We start from the raw sequence: 20,645 nt of genomic DNA, 5'->3' as shown, positions 1-20,645 counted from the left end.
GTCCTGTCTTTCTTTTGAGCCTCAGCTGTGAGCAAACAAAGCTGGCTTAATAGTTTGCATGATGGTTAGCTAGCTAGCTGGCTAGCCGCATTCGTGTTTCTGTTTCCTGTGTTCTGCAGGTGGGGCTTCAATGGCTAATGAGAGAAGACATAGTCAATGCCATCATAAAAACCAATAACCCTATTTTTTGTGGTTAGTGGGGAGTGGAGCTCAAGGATTCATAATGTGATCCAAATTAAATACTCAATGAATTAGCAGTGTTTAGAATTATTATCAATTGAAATGTTTAAATGTTATTTTATTTAACTTCTTACATCAATGCAATATTTTAAAATCTTTCTATAATAAGTCATGCTATCCATCAGTTACACAGTATTGTAAGTGACAAAGTCAGTGACTTTACCCAACGTAAGATTGTAACATAATGCATATTATATTCTTCTCAATATTCAGCTACTCGCCAGCATTTTTATTGCAGATTATTTTGCTAACTCAGTCTGTGGATCCTGTCCAGAGGTTGCAGAAATGTTTGTTGTTTGCCAGTTGGCCTCACAGGTGGTGATAGATTAATCAAACTTGAACACTGTCAACAAAAGACTGTCAGTGTACAGCATTACACAGCCACGTCAGAATGGCCACACCCAACACTGTGGTAATGCACAGCAGTAATGAGTGATTCCACCTACTAATATACAGTAGAGCACTATGATTAGTTTTATCAGCCAATTCCACATACGCCTCTTGCTGGCATCTGTTTATTGTTCTGCAATAACTTTGAGAGGAGAAAAGAAATGAATGCTTTATCAGATGCAATAATTATTTTCTATTTATTTCATTGTAGATTGCTGTTTATCTCAAATGATATTTATTGTGTTGTCAGACTGTAAAGTGTTCTCAGAAAACACAGGAAATATTTATTAAATGCTATTTGTTATGGGGTTTTATCTGTGGTTGAAATGGACCATCAAGTAACCACAGCTTTGGGTTCAAAAGAATGAACTCCCCAGAAGATGTGTTCACTTTTAAGGCCATGTGTAAAACCAAGAAGCTATACAACACTACAAAAATGAGCTATAGCTACAAGTGCTGTGGCAAAGATAAATGCTTCAACATATTTATTAAGGGAGATAAACTTTACTAAAGCATCTTTTTCCTTTTTTCCCCTCTTGGATGGAAAAGAAAACCAGTAGCACTTGGTTTAACCGCGTTTCACTTTGCATAATTGTTCCCAAGGTTGCTGTTTTTTATTTCTAGGCTTTCTGTGCCAATATAATTCAATTTCTGTGGCCAAGCCAAATATTTGCAGCATGGCTTACGCTTCTAAACTGAGCTGGAGTTTGGGCAAAAGCAGTTTGCCTTGCCAGCAGCACTGCACAGACAAGGGAATAAACAGATTCCCTGTTCATCAACAACAACTCTGCTTCTAATCATACTGACATTCTCATTACTTGCTCTGTTGTGCAATAAATTCTTCAGCAAGTGAAGAGATAAACACATTATCATCCTTGGCATTAAGGACTTACTGCACTTCAGTCCACACCTTGCATCGCAATGGGCTACGTGCAGCATGGTTTGATGGTAAACCGACTGTTTACTACTTCTTAGGAACAGATGACACAAACTGAAGGGAGTAAGAGTCATTTACAGTTAGTTAAATTCCCTGCTGAGAGGCCCTGCTAAATGCTTCTTCCACAGACTTGCTGGGAAATATTTGCAATGGTTTCCATCCAGATCTGGGTCACTCGGTTCCACATTCACTGCACAGGTGAGCTGGAGCAGGTTTGTTTGGCATTGGTCACTGGCTGTCCTTTCCTTTCAACAGAGCTGGGAAAGCAGCACCACAAACAGCTTGCGACAACAAGAGATGCTTTTGTCCATAGCTTACCGTGGCAAAATGACACCGCTAAGCCGCCTGCTGCCAATGTTGTCCAGGTCTCCCAGGACAGTCCCTGGGGGCTACAAGACCTGCTGCAGGCCAGTCCAACAGAGGCAGAAGGAGAGTGAGAACCCTCAGGAGAATAGGTAACTCTGTCAGCCAGCCGTGCTGCTGCAGCATGCACATGAAAACAACCTCTTTCACATGGAGTGTGTTTTGGCTTCCAAGGCTGTAATCATGGATGATTAGCCTAAGAACTCAATTCCTAGCGGGGACTATTCCTTATTCCTGTCACACTGTCAGAAATTTTATTTACCTACCACCTTTCCCAACTGTCCCAAGACATAAAGGGAGACTTGACTTATCAATGGAAATCAGGCAGGTGTGTGATATTGATTTAAATATTAAAAAGTAAAGTACACCTCATTTCACAACATGTCATGTCAGGTACTAAAGATGGTCTGTTTCAATTTAGCTTCAGATGTAGCGAAGAAAGATTTCTGAAAAAGCCTCTACACTAGTTCAGCTAGTATATTTCAATAAATACCATCACAAAAGTAAAACTGTGCTTTAGTAATTAGGTTTTTAAATATTTTTTTAATGCTTGTTTTCCTTTAATGCATTAAGAAACACTTAAGAGAGTCTAATCATATCAAAAATAAATTCTTAAAAAAACTTATTCACAAACTTAGTTTTTTTTGTACAATTTTTTTTTTTGTTTAAATTTCGAACTACATCAAAGTAAACTTAGGACATATTCTGAAATACATACAAAGAACCTTCCCTGGCCTACAGTTGGTTAATGCCTCAAGCAGCATGTCACATTACGAGGACTGATGTCACCCGTGGCCAGATCATCACCCCACAACAGGTGCAGCCTTCTCTCTTCCCCCTCCTCATGCTCATTTTACTACAGCTTGTTTTCCTTCTACATGTGGAAAACATCTGCATAGGTGGTCCCTCTTGCACCCCCGCCCTCCCCTCCTCATTTACTTCCACCCCTCTATTCTTTCACTCTGTCTATGTCTTTCTCTTTTTATGCCGGAAAAGGGAAGCGCTGATTGTAAATATGGAGAGGTGTCAGTGCCAGAAGAAACGAACCGCGTATTTCTGGGTCCAAGCTGCGAGGTTTACCAAAGCATATTTTTATCATGAAAAGCCAACATGGAATGGGACGGCCATGCGCAGCTGCTGGTCTAATTTGCTCTAAGCATGTACAAATAGGACGGCCCACACAGACCATAAAAGTGGAGTGGAGGTTTTGCTCAACGCGGCACTTTTGTCTGACCAGAGGCAAAAGGATGCCTTCCAAAGAACAAACAGATCACAAAAGAAAAGAGAAGAGAAAATACACAGGCATACTCCCGATAGTTTGAAACACAGTAGGATAACTCAGAGGAGGACGGACTACTGCAGCTTCAGTGTTATTCCACAAGTAAACAGTATTTCATGCACTGTTTACTAACACCAATTCCATTTCATATTGAATGGCTAAAATTATGTAATATAGCCTCATATTTCATTTTTCAGGAAGAGTGCCTCCTAGAAAATATAACGATGTAATATAAATGTACTTTGTTTAACATTTCTATCCTTGTGATACTATTTTTTATTTACACAGTCAAGGTTAATGGATGTCAGGACACACACACACACACACACATATACAGTATATATATATGTGTGTGTGTGTATATATCAAACCCTTGTGTATATATTTTCTCAACAAATTCTCAAGGTTGTTACCTACCTTCAAGCTGCACCAATGTCCCTACTGTTTGTTCTCCATACATTTTATTGCACCATGGAAAGTTTTATTTGCTCTTTAGTAATTTGCTCTGGAAACCCCCTGTAGATCCTGTGAGTACTGTACGTTTGTACTACACATAACATGCCTGCGCATGGATACACAGATACACACGCATGCACACACAAACACACACACACATACACACACACACACACACACATTTACATGTGTCTGAACGGGGTTCCCCTTTAGACACCGGATAAATAACTTCAAACAGTAAACTAGGTGCTAATGAACTGGATCCTGACAGGGTTTGCTTTCCGCGAGCAGAGACCCACCCCACAATGGATCCATTCACAGGATCTCAGCCATGGAAAGTGTTGGTAAAGTAATCCCGCTAGAGTTTATGCGACCTTTTCTAACTCTCAGTACGTCTTTCTCCCCTCAGGCCTTTAAGGCCCAGCCAAAAACAACACTGACCTGCATCAGCTGATACAGGCAGAGGCTACCCACATTTGCATGTTTCAAAATGGCACCCATTCACCACCAGTTGGCAAATTGATGTGGGGAGGAAAGGAACACAACGCCCCGCTTCCTCTTACGCTGTACCTGTGAGATCAGTCACGGCAACTTCAAGGCCAGTGTCAAGGGTTGTTTCTTCCATGTTGCTAGGACGTGGCTGGATGGAATCTAAACGCTTCCGTGCACATGTGGCCAAATCATCCGACATCCTCTGCATACAGGACCTGCAAGAAAAGGTGTTATTTTATCTTTAACAGAATATGGGCAGTGTTCCCACGGTGTCTCTGTGTGCTCTGACAAACCTAATAAAAGTTACAGCGTTACATATGGCTTTATTCAACACATCTGATAGTCACACAAAAACTTCAAACTTCAAACTTATGTGTGTACCTGCTGAAACTGACAAAGAAGTATTGAGACAGCTGGATGTGACCGACAGCATTTCATCACAAATTCTGCCAACAAGAAGGACGGTGTACTCTTCAGTCTAAATATCTGAAAAAGGCCATCTATCTGCCTTTCCTTCTTTCAATTTTGGACTAGCAGAGTATCTTCCTGAGATGAATGATCACAAACCATCCATATGGCTGTGTTCCTCTATATCTTTTATACTTCTGGGCAGCAGAGGGATGAAATACTGCCGGTGACAGGTAAAGCGATACTCTGTAATGGAAGTTGTTTTACAGTAGCCACTTTTCAGAAAGAAGTGCAATATTCAAACATGTGATATCCTGTTCCAAACCACAGCTCAGAGCAGCCTCTCCTCTAGATGTGAGGGTCACACTGCGCTGACAACCTGTATTTATGGCTATCTGACCTGACACCATGAAAAGTTTTATTTCTATCAGATGTTTCCATGCAAGGAGAAGTGAACAGAAAAAAAGGATATCAGTCTTGGCAGCGTCATATGGAAAGTTCAAATGTAATTGAAAATGCATGAACTTTTTGCAAGTTTTTGCTTCTTTTTCACTTTAAAAACTTTTTTTGTATTTAGAATTTTTATAGCACTGGCTGCGGCTTGGTAACATTTTTATAAGCTTCAATGGAAATATCCACAAGCAGCGACGTAAGACACCATTTACTGAAGCACCTATGGCTCCACCCATATAAATAAACAATTAATTTTAGATATAAAAGAGCCTTTATACCGAGCTTTCATTGCAGTGCAAGGATTGCGCAGTCTAACTGAGGAGAGGTCTGTAATATTTAGGCAAATACAGACACTTTTATCAACAAAGAGTCTATATTGAGTCAATCATTCTGCTCTAAGACATAGATCCTCTCTGGACCATCACACCTGGGTCTGCTTGACTCTCATCAAGACAGAATTTTACATTATAGTGACATTTGTAAAACAAATAACCTGCCAGGTGCAGGTTGTCCTTTCTTGGGTTTTATTTTTTTTATTTAAACGGGTACTGGTATGGAATTTCATGACAGCTACAGAGGTCAGTGGCTTAAGAATAACCCAATTCACATTAAAAAGGTAAGTAAGAAACAGAACAAAGACATGATTTTGACAGCCTCGAAGAGAGAAAATTAATCAAAGCTGTAACACTTTGCAGGCCACGAGGCAGTGTAGCCTTTATTCCCCAGAGCCGGGTGCTGTCAAGAGACTCCCTTGCAGTGCTGGTTCTCAGGCCTCCTGACCCCCTCAGCCCTAGTCCCACAGGATAAGAGCCGTGGTTGTGTTGGGTTGTAGAGGTGGGAACGTCCAAGGGGATATACGGGCTGAGGTGAAGTGGATGCGGAACACCAAGGTGAGCAGTGGTTGGTAACCTTATGAAAACAACACCTTTGAACAGTGTTTACCTCTGAACCATGTATGAGGTCTCCATCGACACGTCAAAGAAGGTGGTGAGGTAAGTTAGTTTCTTGTTGCATTCATTACTCCCTCTCGTCTATCCTACCTCCCCACTACATCCCTAGGAGAACAAACCCCCCACCCCACCCCACCTCTACCCAAAAGCATGGGGCTCGGCAGCATGAATGGGGCATTGTGATGCGTCTCCGTCACGGCAGTGAATGTTTTCACTTCCATTTGATCCGTCGGCGAGGCTGCTAATTGGGTAAGCGTGTTCCCAGGTCACCGGGAGGTTTCTCTTTCCATAAATACAGAAAGCCGGCAAAGGCTTCTACAGATGTTATTTCCCACCCGCTTCCAAGTAGGTTCAGACCAGCTTCAGGCAGTAGATGTAATTTATTGTGTCTAAAACCACAGTCCAAAATTTCTCCTTCTCTCTCTCCTCATCACTCTAAAGACGGCATTTTATCATTCTCCCAGGCACTGTAGTAAAGCTGATATTTGTCCTTTAGTTTAGCTTGCACTGAGTGCACTGTGTTGCCATTAGAACCACAGGTGTCATGATGACATGGACATGGTGTTACTTTGTCTGTACTCCATCCAGGCCTGACAGGTCCAAATGATGTTATTTTCCATGTGTCTGTCCACCAGTGACACAGTTTATGAGGCTCAGGGTTTATTTGTTTGTTTTTGTCATGGAACTTACATTTCCTCTCTTACACAAGGACTCAAGACGACCACGTGTGCCAACACTAAACACTCAGCTGGAGCAGAGAGTTTGGACAGACTCACAGGCATGTTTGCTACACTTAATCTGTTGGGTGTGGTCAAAATGGTCAAGTGGTCAAAGAAACTGTCCTTCAACTAGAGCGTCCAGCTTTAAGACCTTATGCTGGCAAGCATCTACCATGCTGAAGTGTCCTTGAATACTTACCAATTCTGGGGGTGTTCTTCTGCAGCTGACTCTGACATCTGTCCTCCCTTCAAATAAAGAGACAAGTTCATTAGTTAAATCACTTAATCAATAAAGTATAACATCATTCCATCAAAAAAGGAGACACCATTCCTTATGTCTACTAAGATGGTTTGTAGTATTGTAAGTGAGAAAGCCAGGTCAGCTACTGTTACTAAACTAATTGAGAGTTACTCAAACATAATAAATTTGTAAAACAATGTTCATTTAAATGGCTTTTTTATACAATGATATGAGGTATACAATATGAAATGGATATTTAATATTGTGATGCAAAAAGCAACTGGCAGTATTCAGATCCTAGAATACCCAGCTGTCTTCCAGAGATAAAAAATACTGTGAGATGAAGGGGATGATAGATGGTCTTAATGTTAGAACAGACTGGAATTTGTCTCTCAAAACTGGATCACAAAGTCTTTTAGCTCTTTTGCTCCTGCAACTCTGGCATGGTTTCATGGCGCCACTATGTGGCAGCAAGTGAACTCTGTTAATATGTTGTGTAGGGCTGTCTGGGATGAAAGAAAATCTCAGGCCACTATTATCTATAGGACCTCCTCTACTTACCAATTATTTGATGTAACTGAATAATATCAAGTTGTTTATTGTCTCCCTATAGATGAGTTCATGCATAAGAAGCCATTAAATATAATTAAAGGATAGTGTGAATATAACTGTGATTCTAGAGATATGATAATCATTTTCCAGTTACAGTATGACCAATAAATAAGAGCTTATTGTCCTTCAAAAGACCATTAAAATGATTAACGAAAAACTAAATTAATCAACAAAAAATGCCTTTGTCCCCTAAGACTTAAATAACTGTAATCAATGAGAAAGTAGTACCAGCCCTAATATCATGAGTTTAATGCAGAACAAATTGTCTTTTAAAAATTGTTTAGTCTTTTTTCTCGTTACATAATCTGGATGTTAAACTGAGCATTGTCTAATGTACACCTCATAGACAGGTGCATAGGAAAATTAAGTCATGCAAAAGAAAATAGTTTTTGTAATTTAGGCACCAGATCACTGAGAAGAGCCTATGACTGAAATGTTGCTTTTTCTATAAACTTAGTCCTGACTGTGCAGGAAATGATTACTTTATTTTGTAATTTAAAGATTACAAAGTACAGACATTCTTAAACCATAACTCAATCTCCAATTTGTCTGTGCTCAAGGATTTGATACATGACGCTAATGTCTGTATCTGGTCGAAGCATGCATTTTGCTCAAGGACCAGGCAAAGATATTGTATGATCTTACCAACAGACACCAGTGGGTGGCAGGCTTCACACATGGGCTAACCTCATGACCAAGTCACTGACAGAAAAGTCCACATCACACACTAACAGCTGAAGAAACACACCTACATACTACACGCTACAAAACTGGCCCTAACTGAGTGTGGCTGGCTGTTTATCAGTAGAACACCATCTGCCCAAATGGAAAAAATGCTAGCCATCAGTTTTATTGATGTGTTATTGTTCTTTCATAAGCTAGCAATATCATTATGTGGAAAAGACACACTGTGGTGATTCATCTTGATTAACTCATTGGGCAGGATGTGGGCATTAAGGAAGGTGGGCTGATTCATCTGAGGTAAAACATTATTCATCATGCTGTGGGTCTGGCTCTTTAAATCCGCTTAAACTGGAGCAACACCCCTGATATGATATTTTCACATTAACTGTACATAATTTGAAAGTATCCACTCTGTCCCTTCAGGTTTAATCTTTGCTTACAGTCTGTGTAAACAGCTCAACATCATATGACAATTTTAAACTTAAAAAAAACTTTCTCAAAGACTGTACCATAACTTTTTATGTCGAGTTTGAGAGCAACCTTTCTTTTATGTGGCATATTTGTTTGCTGCATATATAATCAGATAGTATCAGTAGTTTGTTACTTTCTTAAAGGTGTATTCCAGCAACAGCACTTCATTCCGTAGTATGGGTCAAACTAGGTAGCGCTCCCCTTGAATGTATGTTACTTTAATTTACCTAACAGTTTTAATGCTGTATGCTTGCTTATACATTCACAAATAAATCCAGTCTGCTCTCAGTTTATTACTCAGTGGTAAGTCAGTGAAAGACCTAACCAAATTAAATATATCTTTACCTCATTTTGCTGGGCTAATGATACTTGTGTCTACCTGCGTCTATCAAACACAAGCTACTGTAGGTGTAAAGAAATACTGTGATGCTAATTTAGGCTAACTGTTGTTAACTGCGATTTTTTTTTTTTTTTGTCCCTCTATTTAAGAATTTGGTTATTTTATCATGTTTGCTACATATAAAACCCCCCGAAACACAAACATAACATGTTTAAAACATTACTAAGGTATATTAGCTGTGTTTACGTTAGCTAATTTTGGGGTACTCATGAGGCTACTAGCCACGGACAAGCTCTGTGTCATATAGCTAGCTAGTCATAGTCATTACTAAATAATTTAAGCGGTAACAACTTTGTAGCCCCACAGAATTTGGTGAAACAAACTACACCCCAAACATAAGAAATTGTGTGGCAACCGTGCTGTGCTGTGAACAAACTCACCTTAAGTACCCAACTAGATCACTTCCTCTAACGTTTCCCCCTCTCCCAGTCTACCTGTCTGGGACGGGGCGTGGCTTTTGCTCTCAAAGGAAGGCTCATTCCCGGGTCATTCCACTTCACAAGAAATTTCTAGGAAAAGCTGACCGGCAGAAAACTTTGACTCGAGGTAAGGGCGGTTTCAGATTCTTAACTTCCCCGTTACCGTTAGTTTTATTGGCCATTATCCCTATGGGTTTGATTAAAAGAGGACTCTCATGTCCCTCCCGAAAAAAAATCACATCATATGACTGGGCCCAGTTGGGACTATGACATGTGTCAGTGATAGGCCTACATAGTCGGAGGTTAATGGTTAATGGTCAACTTCATTATACTATCATTGTAAATACTAAGGCTTGGTTTACAAAGTACTAAGTACTAACAGTATCATTGCTGGCGCAAAAGAAATGCCTCATACTTGGTAGTCGTTGCCACAGTCAATGTCATGATTCATGTTTTCTATTTATTTATTTATTCCAGACCATTTGCCCCACTATGAATTATATTTAACAATAAGAAATGATGCATGCTGCTTCTGAATACCGTCTGTTCTTGTTGAATGTGTTCAGTTGTATTGAAAAAAGGGGTTGATGTTTTTTTCCAGTGCTGAATTCCTCTAGTTGTTCCAATATTAAATCCGCTCTTTCTATGTGGTTTAGGTTGGAAATGAGACACTAAAATGCTTACCTGCAAACTAGAAATAATAGAGTAACACAGAATATGAGCCCTCTTTAAAACACTGAGTATTTGTAAAATGTATTTGCATGTTGTTATGTTATGTTATTTGCATTTTGATGAGCCACAAATGACATGATTTTACCTTCCAACACATTTGGGTCTGTTTTGCAGAATAGTGTAATATTTTAAGAGTCAAGCCCTCCCGCTCCAACACATCTCAACAAGTACTCCTTCAGCAGACATGCAAGCTCAAACTTTTAACTGTACCCTGCAGCTGCTTAGGGAGGGAGCAGCACAAAGAGAGCAGAGTGTGTTCATTAAACCTAGCCTCCCAGCGACACAGTTTTACACAGTATACACACAGAGTGGGCTACCCAGGACAAATGAAACAGGTATTTCTGTCGATAGCCCCAGGCTAGACAAGTGTGTGTATGTGTGTACATGTCTTTGTTCACAAATTTTGAACTCTTTGTTCATTGTTCAGATGTGAAATGGAGGGACATTGGTGCAGTATGGGAAGATTGTTGTTTTGCATGGTCTCTCCTGCACCAGATTCATGTCCCTGCTCGTCACACATTCCACAGCAGTACCCTCCCTACTCCTCCTCCAGTCTTCTCCCCTTTCTTACCTGCCTCATGTCTTTCATCCGTTTCCTCTTTCTCATAATTAAAATCCAACAATCATCCATCATATCTGTGCCTGTATGTGCAAAGCTGTACTGCTGCACTGTGTCTGTCATGTGTACTGTGTGTTCTGCAGTCTCATCTCTTTTTCCTTCTGGCACTAGCCAGTACATCTGCCACTCTGTGTGTTCGCTGATATCTTATTCATAAATGTGTTGGCTGAGAGGAGTACTTCAGGGGCTGCAGTATCGTTGCAGAGATTCTGCATGAGTAGCGGGTGAAAATCTATTTCACTGGTGACCACTTAGAACAGAAAAAATGAGAGATCTGTGTTTGTTAACTGCTGGCCGAGTTAATTTAGACGTTCCTACAGGATGTTGAGAAACACTTAATCCACTGACTCATGTTTTCATCCCAGATGTTTCCTAATCTCCCAAACAAAAGAGAGCGAGAAAAGAATCAACATATTGTAGTGGAATTCCCCCACTATGTGTCTAATTAGAGATAGCGGTAGGTTTTTCCTTCCAATATTCCTTGTGGTGTGGGCCTGTGATGTTGATATGTAAACAGGAACATCCTGTCTGTAATTTATGCACTGTCACCTCACCACACTCATCTTTGTCTTTTCAGAACAGGGCGATGATCACAGCAGCAGAGTATGGAGAAACATCATGGGAGCTGTCTGTGCAGGTGGATCAAAAAGATGGAGATGAGTCCATGAAATTTAAGCTGAGGGTGAAGGGAGACTTGCACATTGGAGGCCTCATGCTTAAATTGGTGGAGAAGATCAGTAAGTGTGTGAAAAACTCATAGTGCATTCTACATCTGCTGGGTCATATTGCGTTTACAACGTGTAGCATCTAATGTGGCTGACTGTACTGTATGTATATGTAACTACAGAGGAGAGAGACATGAGAATAGGCACATTTCCATTTCTTCTTAGGAATTAATTTCTCATCGTCTTCTAATAGCTTGGATTTAAAACAGACAATGTTGTTTTGATTACCTGGTAAAAAGCTTAACTCCATCCTACCTTTAAGCACTGGGCTTCAACCCCCCCTCTTCCTCTCCTGCTGCTACAACTGGTCTGTTAGTCAAGCCACGCCTTTGTTTGCCTGGCATTTTTCAACACCACAGTGTCATTGTTTTGCAACAGTACATTGGCTTATGTAGGCCTAGGTGCCAAAGTTCAGCCAGGATCTGATTTGATATCTCTTTACAATTCTCCATTAATGTGGAGGAGCCAATATAATGTGAAGGCAACTTTAGTAAGGTGGTTTTAAGAGCATGAGACATAGTAGATGACTAAGTAGCTTGTCATCAACAGACAGACTTCAGCCCAGCACCACAACATGATGTCAGGTAGACTCATAAAACCTCACTTTAATCACACCGCCACCTACACGACAGTGGGTCCACATAAGTGTTTGTATTGGTTGCAGCAATAGTTTTTCTTGAAATATTTTAGCTACAAAAACCAGTTCTCCAACTCAAGACCCTTAAAACTTGACATATAAATGTATGCAATAACTCTCAGTGTGAAGTAGCCATTAAGTTTGAAATATGACATTAATATGGTAGTAATAAAGCAGCAATACGCTTTACTGAATCTGTCTTTCTGCAGGGGCTCCTCAGGACTGGTCAGACCATGCCTTATGGTGGGAACAGAGGAAATGCTGGCTGCTGAAGACACACTGGACCTTGGACAAGTATGGAGTTCAGGTAATAACTAGATGCCAAGGTGATATTTCACTATTTTAATTTTTTTTTTTTTTTAAACTATTCAGATTTTCCCGAGAAATGTATTTCTACAAAGTTCAAAAACTATTTGACTGCCCATGGCACAATAGAATATTCTATTCAAAAACCGTAATAATTCACTTATCTGTGTTCACAGCTCCTTAAGGCAGGAAGAGCCATCAGTGGTTTTATATAGCCACCCATGGAAGCCTCTGATATAAAATTGTTCATACTAACAGACTACTAAAAAGCTGAATTTTATTAACCTCCTCAGTCCAGCTCTGGAACATTTGTTAGGTCTATAATTCAAACCTATATTGTACAGCCAAGTTTAGTTCTTGGCCAAAGAACCGTAGAACTGTAGTTCAACTCTAGAAGGGCACTTAGAGAACGCAGACCTCCGGCAAGGCCAATGTCAAATGACATACACCAGATTTCATAATAAATTATCCGGAACTGCCACAAGCCAAGGTTACAAGATCTCCAAATCAGTCAATCAATAAGGAAGGAGAGCGTATAAATCATGAATATTGATTCTGCATGTGCAGCTCATATGATTTAAAATGATTTTTCAACACAGGCTGATGCTGTCCTGCGCTACACACCACAGCACAAACCCCTGTTGCTGCAGCTCCCCAATATGAAAACCATCAAAATGACTGTCAGCTTCTCCAATGTGGTCTTCAAGGCAGTGACAGAGATCTGTCGACTACTCAGTGAGTTTCTCTGTCTTTTCTGATTAGAGTACCCTTCTTTCCTTGCTGCTTTTGTTCGATTTAATGTGTCATGGACAGAAACATTCTTGTCTGATGTAAAATTAAGACTCACCTTCCTTCCATATTCTTACTGATCCCTTACACTTTCTCGTTTTCGCTCCATTTCAGACATCAGGAGATCAGAGGAACTCTCCCTGCTGAAGCCGCCAGATGATCCATCCAAGAAGAAAAAGAAGAAAGACAAGAACTCGCCACAGGATGACATCTGGGACATCGATTTACTTAGTGGGGGACCAGGAGGCACAGGTACTGTGAATCACAGGGCTGTTTCATAACAAGGCTTAAAAAAGTTTCACAGCAGAGAACCACCTAATCTTGCAAAAGAAATCTGCAGCATTTCTGAAGAGATTAATATTCACATAATGAAAAGAAAAACATGCACTGGATGGAACACATCATGATTAGAAATTGATGTCAGAAATGGATATGCACACCATTATTATTATTTATGTTATTGTGTATGTTTTATTATTTTTCTATTTGATATTTTGTCATACTCTATGGCTGCAAAGTTAATTGTAATTGTGATCATGACTTTTCCACATTAATTTAAACTAGTTGTGTGCAATACTTGTTGTAGCGCCTGCTCTGGTGCCTCACTTTACCAATGAAAGGTTGAACTGTCTAATTACAGGTTAAAGTTTTGATTGACATGACGAATTTGTCGATTACATTACATTTCCAGTGCAGGGGGGGGGCAAGTGGGGGATATTTGTAGTGAAACTTAAGTTGAATAGATGTCTTTAAAGGAAACATTTTGACCTGTAAAATACAGGTGTAACTAATAGCATTATTTGCTGCTGCATTGCATTAATTACTGGAATGGAGCAATCGTTAATATGATTAGTTCCACCTGTGCTTTTCCTGTTGTGACAAATCAAAATGTCTGCTGTGAAACGAATCTATGAATCTGATTAATTTTGGAAAGATTAGGGAAACAAGAGTGGTCTTTGATGCTATTGTCGCTGTCAAGATTCATATTAACAAGGTTTATTCATTTTGTTCAGCTTCTAAAGGGGGGGCATGACAGAAAAACCTTTGGCTTAACAATATGACTTAAAATTTAGGTGATGATGATAAATTGTTTTAAATTCTTCCTCATGTTGGCTCATTAAAGATTCTGCTCTGCTAGACTGGGCTATGGGATAACTTAATGGTTTAACCTCTAGCTAAACATCATTGTTTGTTATAGTTATTCCCAGTTTAATTACATGGGATTTGGGCAGTTAGACTAAATTTAGTCAGTCGGATTTTATGAAATACTAATTTAAGATTATTATCCAGCCATACAAGGGATAGCATCTTTATTCCTATGAGTTAATTTGGCCGGAGGAGGAGAAGAAATGAGCAGCATTCATTTATACTGCTGCTGAGATCTGCCAGTACACAGTTTTCATCATTGAGATCTGAGAGAGTTGCTCAGTGTGCTGCCATGTTCCTCAGGATATCCAGTTCAGATTCTACGCCAAGCTTAAAGTCACTCTGATTAACGCCTTTAGTCTAATGTCAACACACTTGCTACCTTTTAAGTTTCATCATGCTTAATTTTGTTTTTCTCAACCTCTCTGTCAGACTTCAAGCAATGTTTTAAAATTCACTATGAATATGAAGTTATTCTGAATCATTTGGTAAACCCAGCTGTAATTATTAATCCTTCATTTTCCCCAAAGGCCCCATGTACAGTAAGACCATGACAGCAACCTATGACCCAGAAAACGGGATGCCAGTGTCTGCCACCAGCCTTTGGTTTGGAGAAAACCCTCTTGCTGACTCTCAGCCAAACTTGCCGCCCGCTGAATTGGCCAAGATGTACCAGCCGCTCTCGCTTGTGGACAAAGCCGTCAACAATGCAGGGTAGAAACCAGAACATTTTAGTGAAATTGTTGTTTCAAAACTTGTGTTGTTACATAATTTGGAGGATATTTTTATGCACAGCTCATACTGTTGGTTATTTCTGTGATTGGCAGGTGGTTGGACTCATCTCGTTCCCTCATGGAGCAAGATATTCAAGACGAAGACAAGCTATTGCTTCGCTTTAAGTACAATGTCTTCTTTGACCTCAATCCCAAAGTAAGAGACACTAAGTTTATCCTTTGGGGGGGGGGGGGATAACAGCAGAGCAGACTTTGTGACGTTCTTGATCTAAACTGCAATGTGTGTGTGTGTGCCCATGTTTTTGTGTTTTAGTACGATGCTGTCAGGATAACCCAGTTGTATGAACAGGCTCGCTGGTCCATCCTGCTGGAGGAGATAGATTGCACTGAGGAGGAAATGCTGATGTTTGCCTCACTACAGGTGAACATTATCCCATTATGGTTGTGATATATATATATATATATATATATAGGTAAATGTATATATTAATAGGTAAATGTAGTAATTGACACTCTATTTCAAGCATATAGGAGCCATATTTAAAGGGAATTTAAACTTCTTCTTTTGGCAATGTATATGTTGTATTGCAATTTTTAGGTTAGAAAACATACACTATGATTAATAATAATGTCATTTTCCACATTCTCTTATTTTTATTTAGAGTACAGCAATGGGCTTAGCCTTTCCCAGCACTGGACAGAAGGCAGGGTGTTTCAAAAGCTAGTTCCCTTTACTAACCACTCCTTGCTTTGCAGTGTCAGAGCTAACCACTAAGCCACTGTTTTTATCCAATAGGAATTTAACAGTCACCATTATAGATGTAGGTGGTTATCACATGAAAAGAGCTTAAATCTGGATCTTCAACACTATAAAACTGGCGACAGATATATATATCACACATTCATAGCTATTATTTGTGATGAAAGCTATATCTTTAACAATTGCATGAATTTTTGTGTCTTAGAATTACATTTGCTGATGGTACCTGCAGTAAAATTATAAGAAAAAATGACAATAATCCTGATTTATAGTGGCTTGTAACCACGAGACACAATTTTCCAGGAGCACAGTAATGTGTACTAAACTGGTTTTAAGTATATACAGTATATGTCTTGCTGCTCAGAATATCATCTCTCTGGGAGAGTGGGTCTGGCATCTAAATCCATGCGAGGAGCTCCCACTGGAGAGGGAGGAAGAGACAAAGAGAGAGGTATAGGAAGAGAGGCTGAGTAGCAGGAAAAGTAGTGTGGTTAGAATTATAGCTCCCCATCAGACAAATTTGCTCTAAGAGACTAATGATTGCCGTGATAACTTTGAAGATTTAGCTGTGACATTCTCTGTGTCTACATTTCAGCCCTCTCTGATCCGTTCAGCTGTTACTTTGCAAGTGTTGGGACAGTGATTCAGGAATCACAGTGATTCAAAAGGAGATCAGTGTTGCACTCACCTACACATTGATGCAGCGGCTGGCACACAGGGCTGTGCTCAAACCTCCCTCTGACTCATGCCAGCCTTGTATAACCTCTTAAGTCATGTCAGAGAACTTCGTAAAGACTTGTGCTTGGTACTTAAAAAAAACGAAATATTTAATCATTATAATTAGGAAAATAAGTTGTGGCTTCTCTCATCAGGAGTTAAGACTTTTTCTTTTTTTTTCAGTATCACATTTGTAAACTTACCATGTCAAGTGAACCACTGGACCACTCCAATGAACCAGAAATAGATGAAGTCGAGGCTGCCCTGTCCAACTTGGAGGTGACACTTGAAGGCGGAAACACGGACAGAATTCTGGTAAACATCTTTTTTAGGCGGTACTACACTGGAGTGAATATTAACTGTAATTTTCAGGTTTTCTGGCCTGTTACAGCAGAACACCTGTTTTTAAGCTGAGGTTGATAGGTAGGCCTCCAATGATTGCATGTCTTAACATGGTGATGTAACTAGAAGACATGGGAAAATTGACTGTTGTTTATCCCGCCCCCCAGGAAGACATTACAGACATTCCAGAGCTGGCAGATTCCCTCAGGCTATTTAGGTAAACTCACCTTTATACACATTATGCCGCATCCTATGAAGATGCCATTGGTAAACACTGTCTCTGCTGCTAATTTTGTCTGTCCTTTGTACCTTCACCTGTCCTTTACCCTTAAATCAGTCTAATTTAGTGACTTACACGATAAGAAGTCATGAGACAATTTATTGGATGGGCTAAAATATTCTCTACAGAAATTTATTATGTGTATTTATGTTTCTGATTTTTCCTTTCATCTTATGATGGCATCTTGGCCATCTATGGTAGTATAATTGGTTAAAAGGATATTTTTTTTGTTCTTTTTTTTAATGAATTTCATAAACCCTCTAGAACATTTATTCTCTTCCATGTCTTCATTCTTTATCTCAGATAATGTCATTGCAGGGAAAAAAGTTTTTCTGTTTTTTCTGTCTTAAATCAGGCCCAAAAGACTGACGCTGCGGCCGTACAAAGAGTACTGGTTTGTATTCAAGGACACCACCATTTCCTACTACAAGAACAAGGAGGCTGCCATTGGAGAACCCATAGAGCAGTTTCACCTCAGAGGTCAGTGAAAAAAAAAGACAGTAGTATGGAAACACTGCTTAATGTGTTTTGTATTGTTGAGGATAAATAACCCTCACTTTAAGCATTTCCATGGACAATGGTCTATAAAATCTAGAAAACTAGAAATTATTTTGACCTGGTATTGGTCAGTGGAGAAAACAGTAAATGTTGATTATTATAGTCCAAACCAATGTCTAAAAGTCTGCAGCATTCTCCCATGATGCACCACAGTAACTGCAGTTTTATTATTGTATTAACAGTTCTATTGTATCTTGGTGCTCTGCTACTGTAGCTAAAGTCAGTACGACATATTCCTCCTGATTTGACAGGTTGTGAGGTAGTTCCTGACGTCAATGTCACAGACAAGAAGTTTGGCATCAAGCTCCTGCTCCCAGTTGCTGATGGGATGAACGAGGTGTACATCCGATGTGACAATGTAAGGTCCATCTCCTCATCCACATGCTTATGAGCATTTTTTCTGTGATAACTGGCATTTCTGCCTCTTTTTAAAATCTCCCCAGAGTGTTTATTCATGCACAGATGTTGGACTCATTTTGTAACTGTTGTACTGTTATTTTCCCTCTGCTGCAGGAAACACAGTACGCCAAGTGGAAAGCCGCATGCATCCTCGCCTCCAAGGGCAAGACAATGGCCTACAGCTCCTACAAGTCAGAAGTGAGGAACATCCAGTCCTTTTTGCAAATGAAGAGCCTGGCGCCCCCTCCTGGGCAGGCAGCTCCCGACCTCAACACCATGGAGATGAATGCTGAATGTTTTGTTTCCCCACGCTACGCCAAGAAGCACAAGACCAAACAAGTTTGTTGAAAGGCTACGTCATGCAAGTTACTTGACTTTGCCAGCAGCCATCAGTGTTGCATCACTGTTATAATTAAATATTTGCTAAATCTGCCTCTCATGATTGTTTCAAGCTGACAGCACGTATCCTGGAGGCCCATCAGAACATAGCACGGCTGTCCCTAATGGAGGCCAAGATGCGCTTTATCCAGGCCTGGCAGTCACTTCCAGAGTTTGGTATAAACTACTACATTGTCAGGTACAGTGCACATAAATATATACACACATATATATATATAGTACATATATATGTGAAACAGTTATGAATGATAATTTGATGGGTTTGATAGGTTATCTCTTCATATGTTTCAGATTCAAAGGCGGTAAGAAGGATGAGATTCTGGGGATCTCGTACAACCGTCTGATTCGCATTGACATGTCCACTGGACTTCCTGTTACCACATGGAGGTTCGCCAACATGAAGCAGTGGAATGTCAACTGGGAGATAAGACAGGTGGGGGATCGTTGTGCCATATATTATGATTAAACCTGTCTCTTCATTCAAGGAGGCAGTTTTGAGGGGGTATTGCATACAGACAGCATTACTTCATGGACATGAATCTTTAATGTACCTTATGCAATTCCAGGTAACCATAGAATTCGACCAGAATGTGACAATAGCCTTCTGCTGTTTGAGCTGTGACTGCAAGGTGGTCCATGAGTTCATTGGCGGTTACATCTTCCTGTCCACACGAGCTAAAGACCAGAACGAGACGCTGGATGAAGAACTGTTCCATAAACTTACTGGAGGCCAGGAATGAGATCTGTACATCTGTTGTTTATTTACGTATATGTTACAATGTGAAAGTTCAAGGCTGCAGTGGTAATTCTAAACACTGAGCAAATCACTGCCAGAGGAAATGTAATACTGTATCACAGACAGAGAAGTGATGCATTGTCACTCACAGCAAAGCATAATTTTTGTGATTATCTATCCTCCTGTAGACAGTTATAGCAATGTACCCTGCACTAGAAAAATAATGGTGTTGATGTAAATATGTAGTGAAGATTTATCTTTCACTCAAAACTTTTATTTCAAACAGACACAATGTTTGTAAAAAAAAATATTAAAGGGTTTTTATATTTCACAGTCTGTTTTACATTTTTTCAATTGCTGAAACACAAACTGAATTGAGTTTTTGCATTGAAGGTTAAACTAAAAAAATATTCTGTGGTTGAAGAAAACAGAATTCATGGTAGGCATAGATTTGGATTTTTATGTTTATGTGACAAGGAAATGCTATAGTTTTTTTGTCATAGCTACTGTATGGGATGCATATTCCGCTATACCCTGACTGTTAACTGCTGTCGCACAGCCTGAAAATAGGACCTTCAAATTTCTCAGAAATTCTGAGGATGTCATGGATTCCTGAAGGATTTCATAAACAATGTGACTTACAATCTGCTTTCAGAAACGCTGAAAGATTCAGAAGATACTTTGAGGCATTCTTAGTCAATGAGACTTTTTGTCCCCCTTAGTGGTAACATCTAAGTCAGGTAGAACGTGGGCAATAATGTCCTTTATATCCAGTCATAATTGACCATTGTGTAATTCAAATGAAATCAAAGTGATCTGACATGTAATAAAATTCTATTATGAATGGTGTGTGTGTTTGTTTGCCTAACTGCACAGCTTAAGTGTAACAGTTCAATGAAAACCATAGGAGTCTGTATCAACAGGAAGCAGGATGTTCCTTTTGAGTTGGCACCCACTTGTTCTTAATTTCTAATGTACAAACTCTTTAATGGCCACAATTTGTTCTTAATCCCCCTAGGTGGCTGGACCTAGGTATTTTTAATGTATTGGCATGCCATCAGTTCCATACTGGGAACACAACCTGAAATTACATTAAATATTAAAATGTATTTATAAATTGACCTATACTAAACCTCAGTCAATATGTTTGACACATTTCTACCCACAATCACTATTTTGACTTAATGCAGCAACTTAATATTAAAGTAATCCTATGTTTAATACTTGAACTAGAATTTATAGGTTTTGACTT

General features: G+C 39.6%; 1 protein-coding gene across 1 annotated transcript; it reads left to right on the top strand.

Moving 5' to 3' along the window:
- The first annotated feature begins 9,569 nt into the window (after positions 1-9,569).
- fermt1 (fermitin family member 1) lies at positions 9,570-19,957 on the top strand. Its single transcript, XM_022769418.1, has 16 exons — positions 9,570-9,641; positions 11,443-11,602; positions 12,437-12,534; positions 13,133-13,268; positions 13,437-13,574; positions 14,999-15,182; positions 15,296-15,398; positions 15,516-15,623; positions 16,863-16,994; positions 17,189-17,238; positions 17,657-17,781; positions 18,111-18,217; positions 18,373-18,597; positions 18,711-18,835; positions 18,949-19,090; positions 19,224-19,957. Exons 2-16 carry the CDS (start codon positions 11,452-11,454, stop codon positions 19,395-19,397), a joined length of 1,998 nt encoding a protein of 665 aa, XP_022625139.1. The 5' UTR covers positions 9,570-9,641; positions 11,443-11,451; the 3' UTR covers positions 19,398-19,957.
- The last annotated feature ends 688 nt before the right edge of the window (positions 19,958-20,645 follow it).

The sequence above is a fragment of the Seriola dumerili genome, unplaced genomic scaffold, assembly GCF_002260705.1.
Source record: "Seriola dumerili isolate Sdu_G_001 unplaced genomic scaffold, Sdu_1.0 BDQW01000025.1, whole genome shotgun sequence".
NCBI classification, from domain to species: Eukaryota; Metazoa; Chordata; class Actinopteri; order Carangiformes; family Carangidae; genus Seriola; species Seriola dumerili.
This window is presented reverse-complemented; position numbering and strand designations above follow the sequence as displayed.

What these genes read in the sequence shown, in the direction of transcription:
- fermt1 (XM_022769418.1), top strand. Translation starts at nt 11,452, where the DNA reads ATGATCACAGCAGCAGAGTATGGAGAAACATCATGGGAGCTGTCTGTG. An exon ending in AAAGCCGTCAACAATGCAGG is followed by an intron (nt 15,183 to 15,295) that starts GTAGAAACCAGA and finishes TGTGATTGGCAG; the next exon opens with GTGGTTGGACTCATCTCGTT. An exon ending in TGATGTTTGCCTCACTACAG is followed by an intron (nt 15,624 to 16,862) that starts GTGAACATTATC and finishes TTTTTTTTTCAG; the next exon opens with TATCACATTTGTAAACTTAC.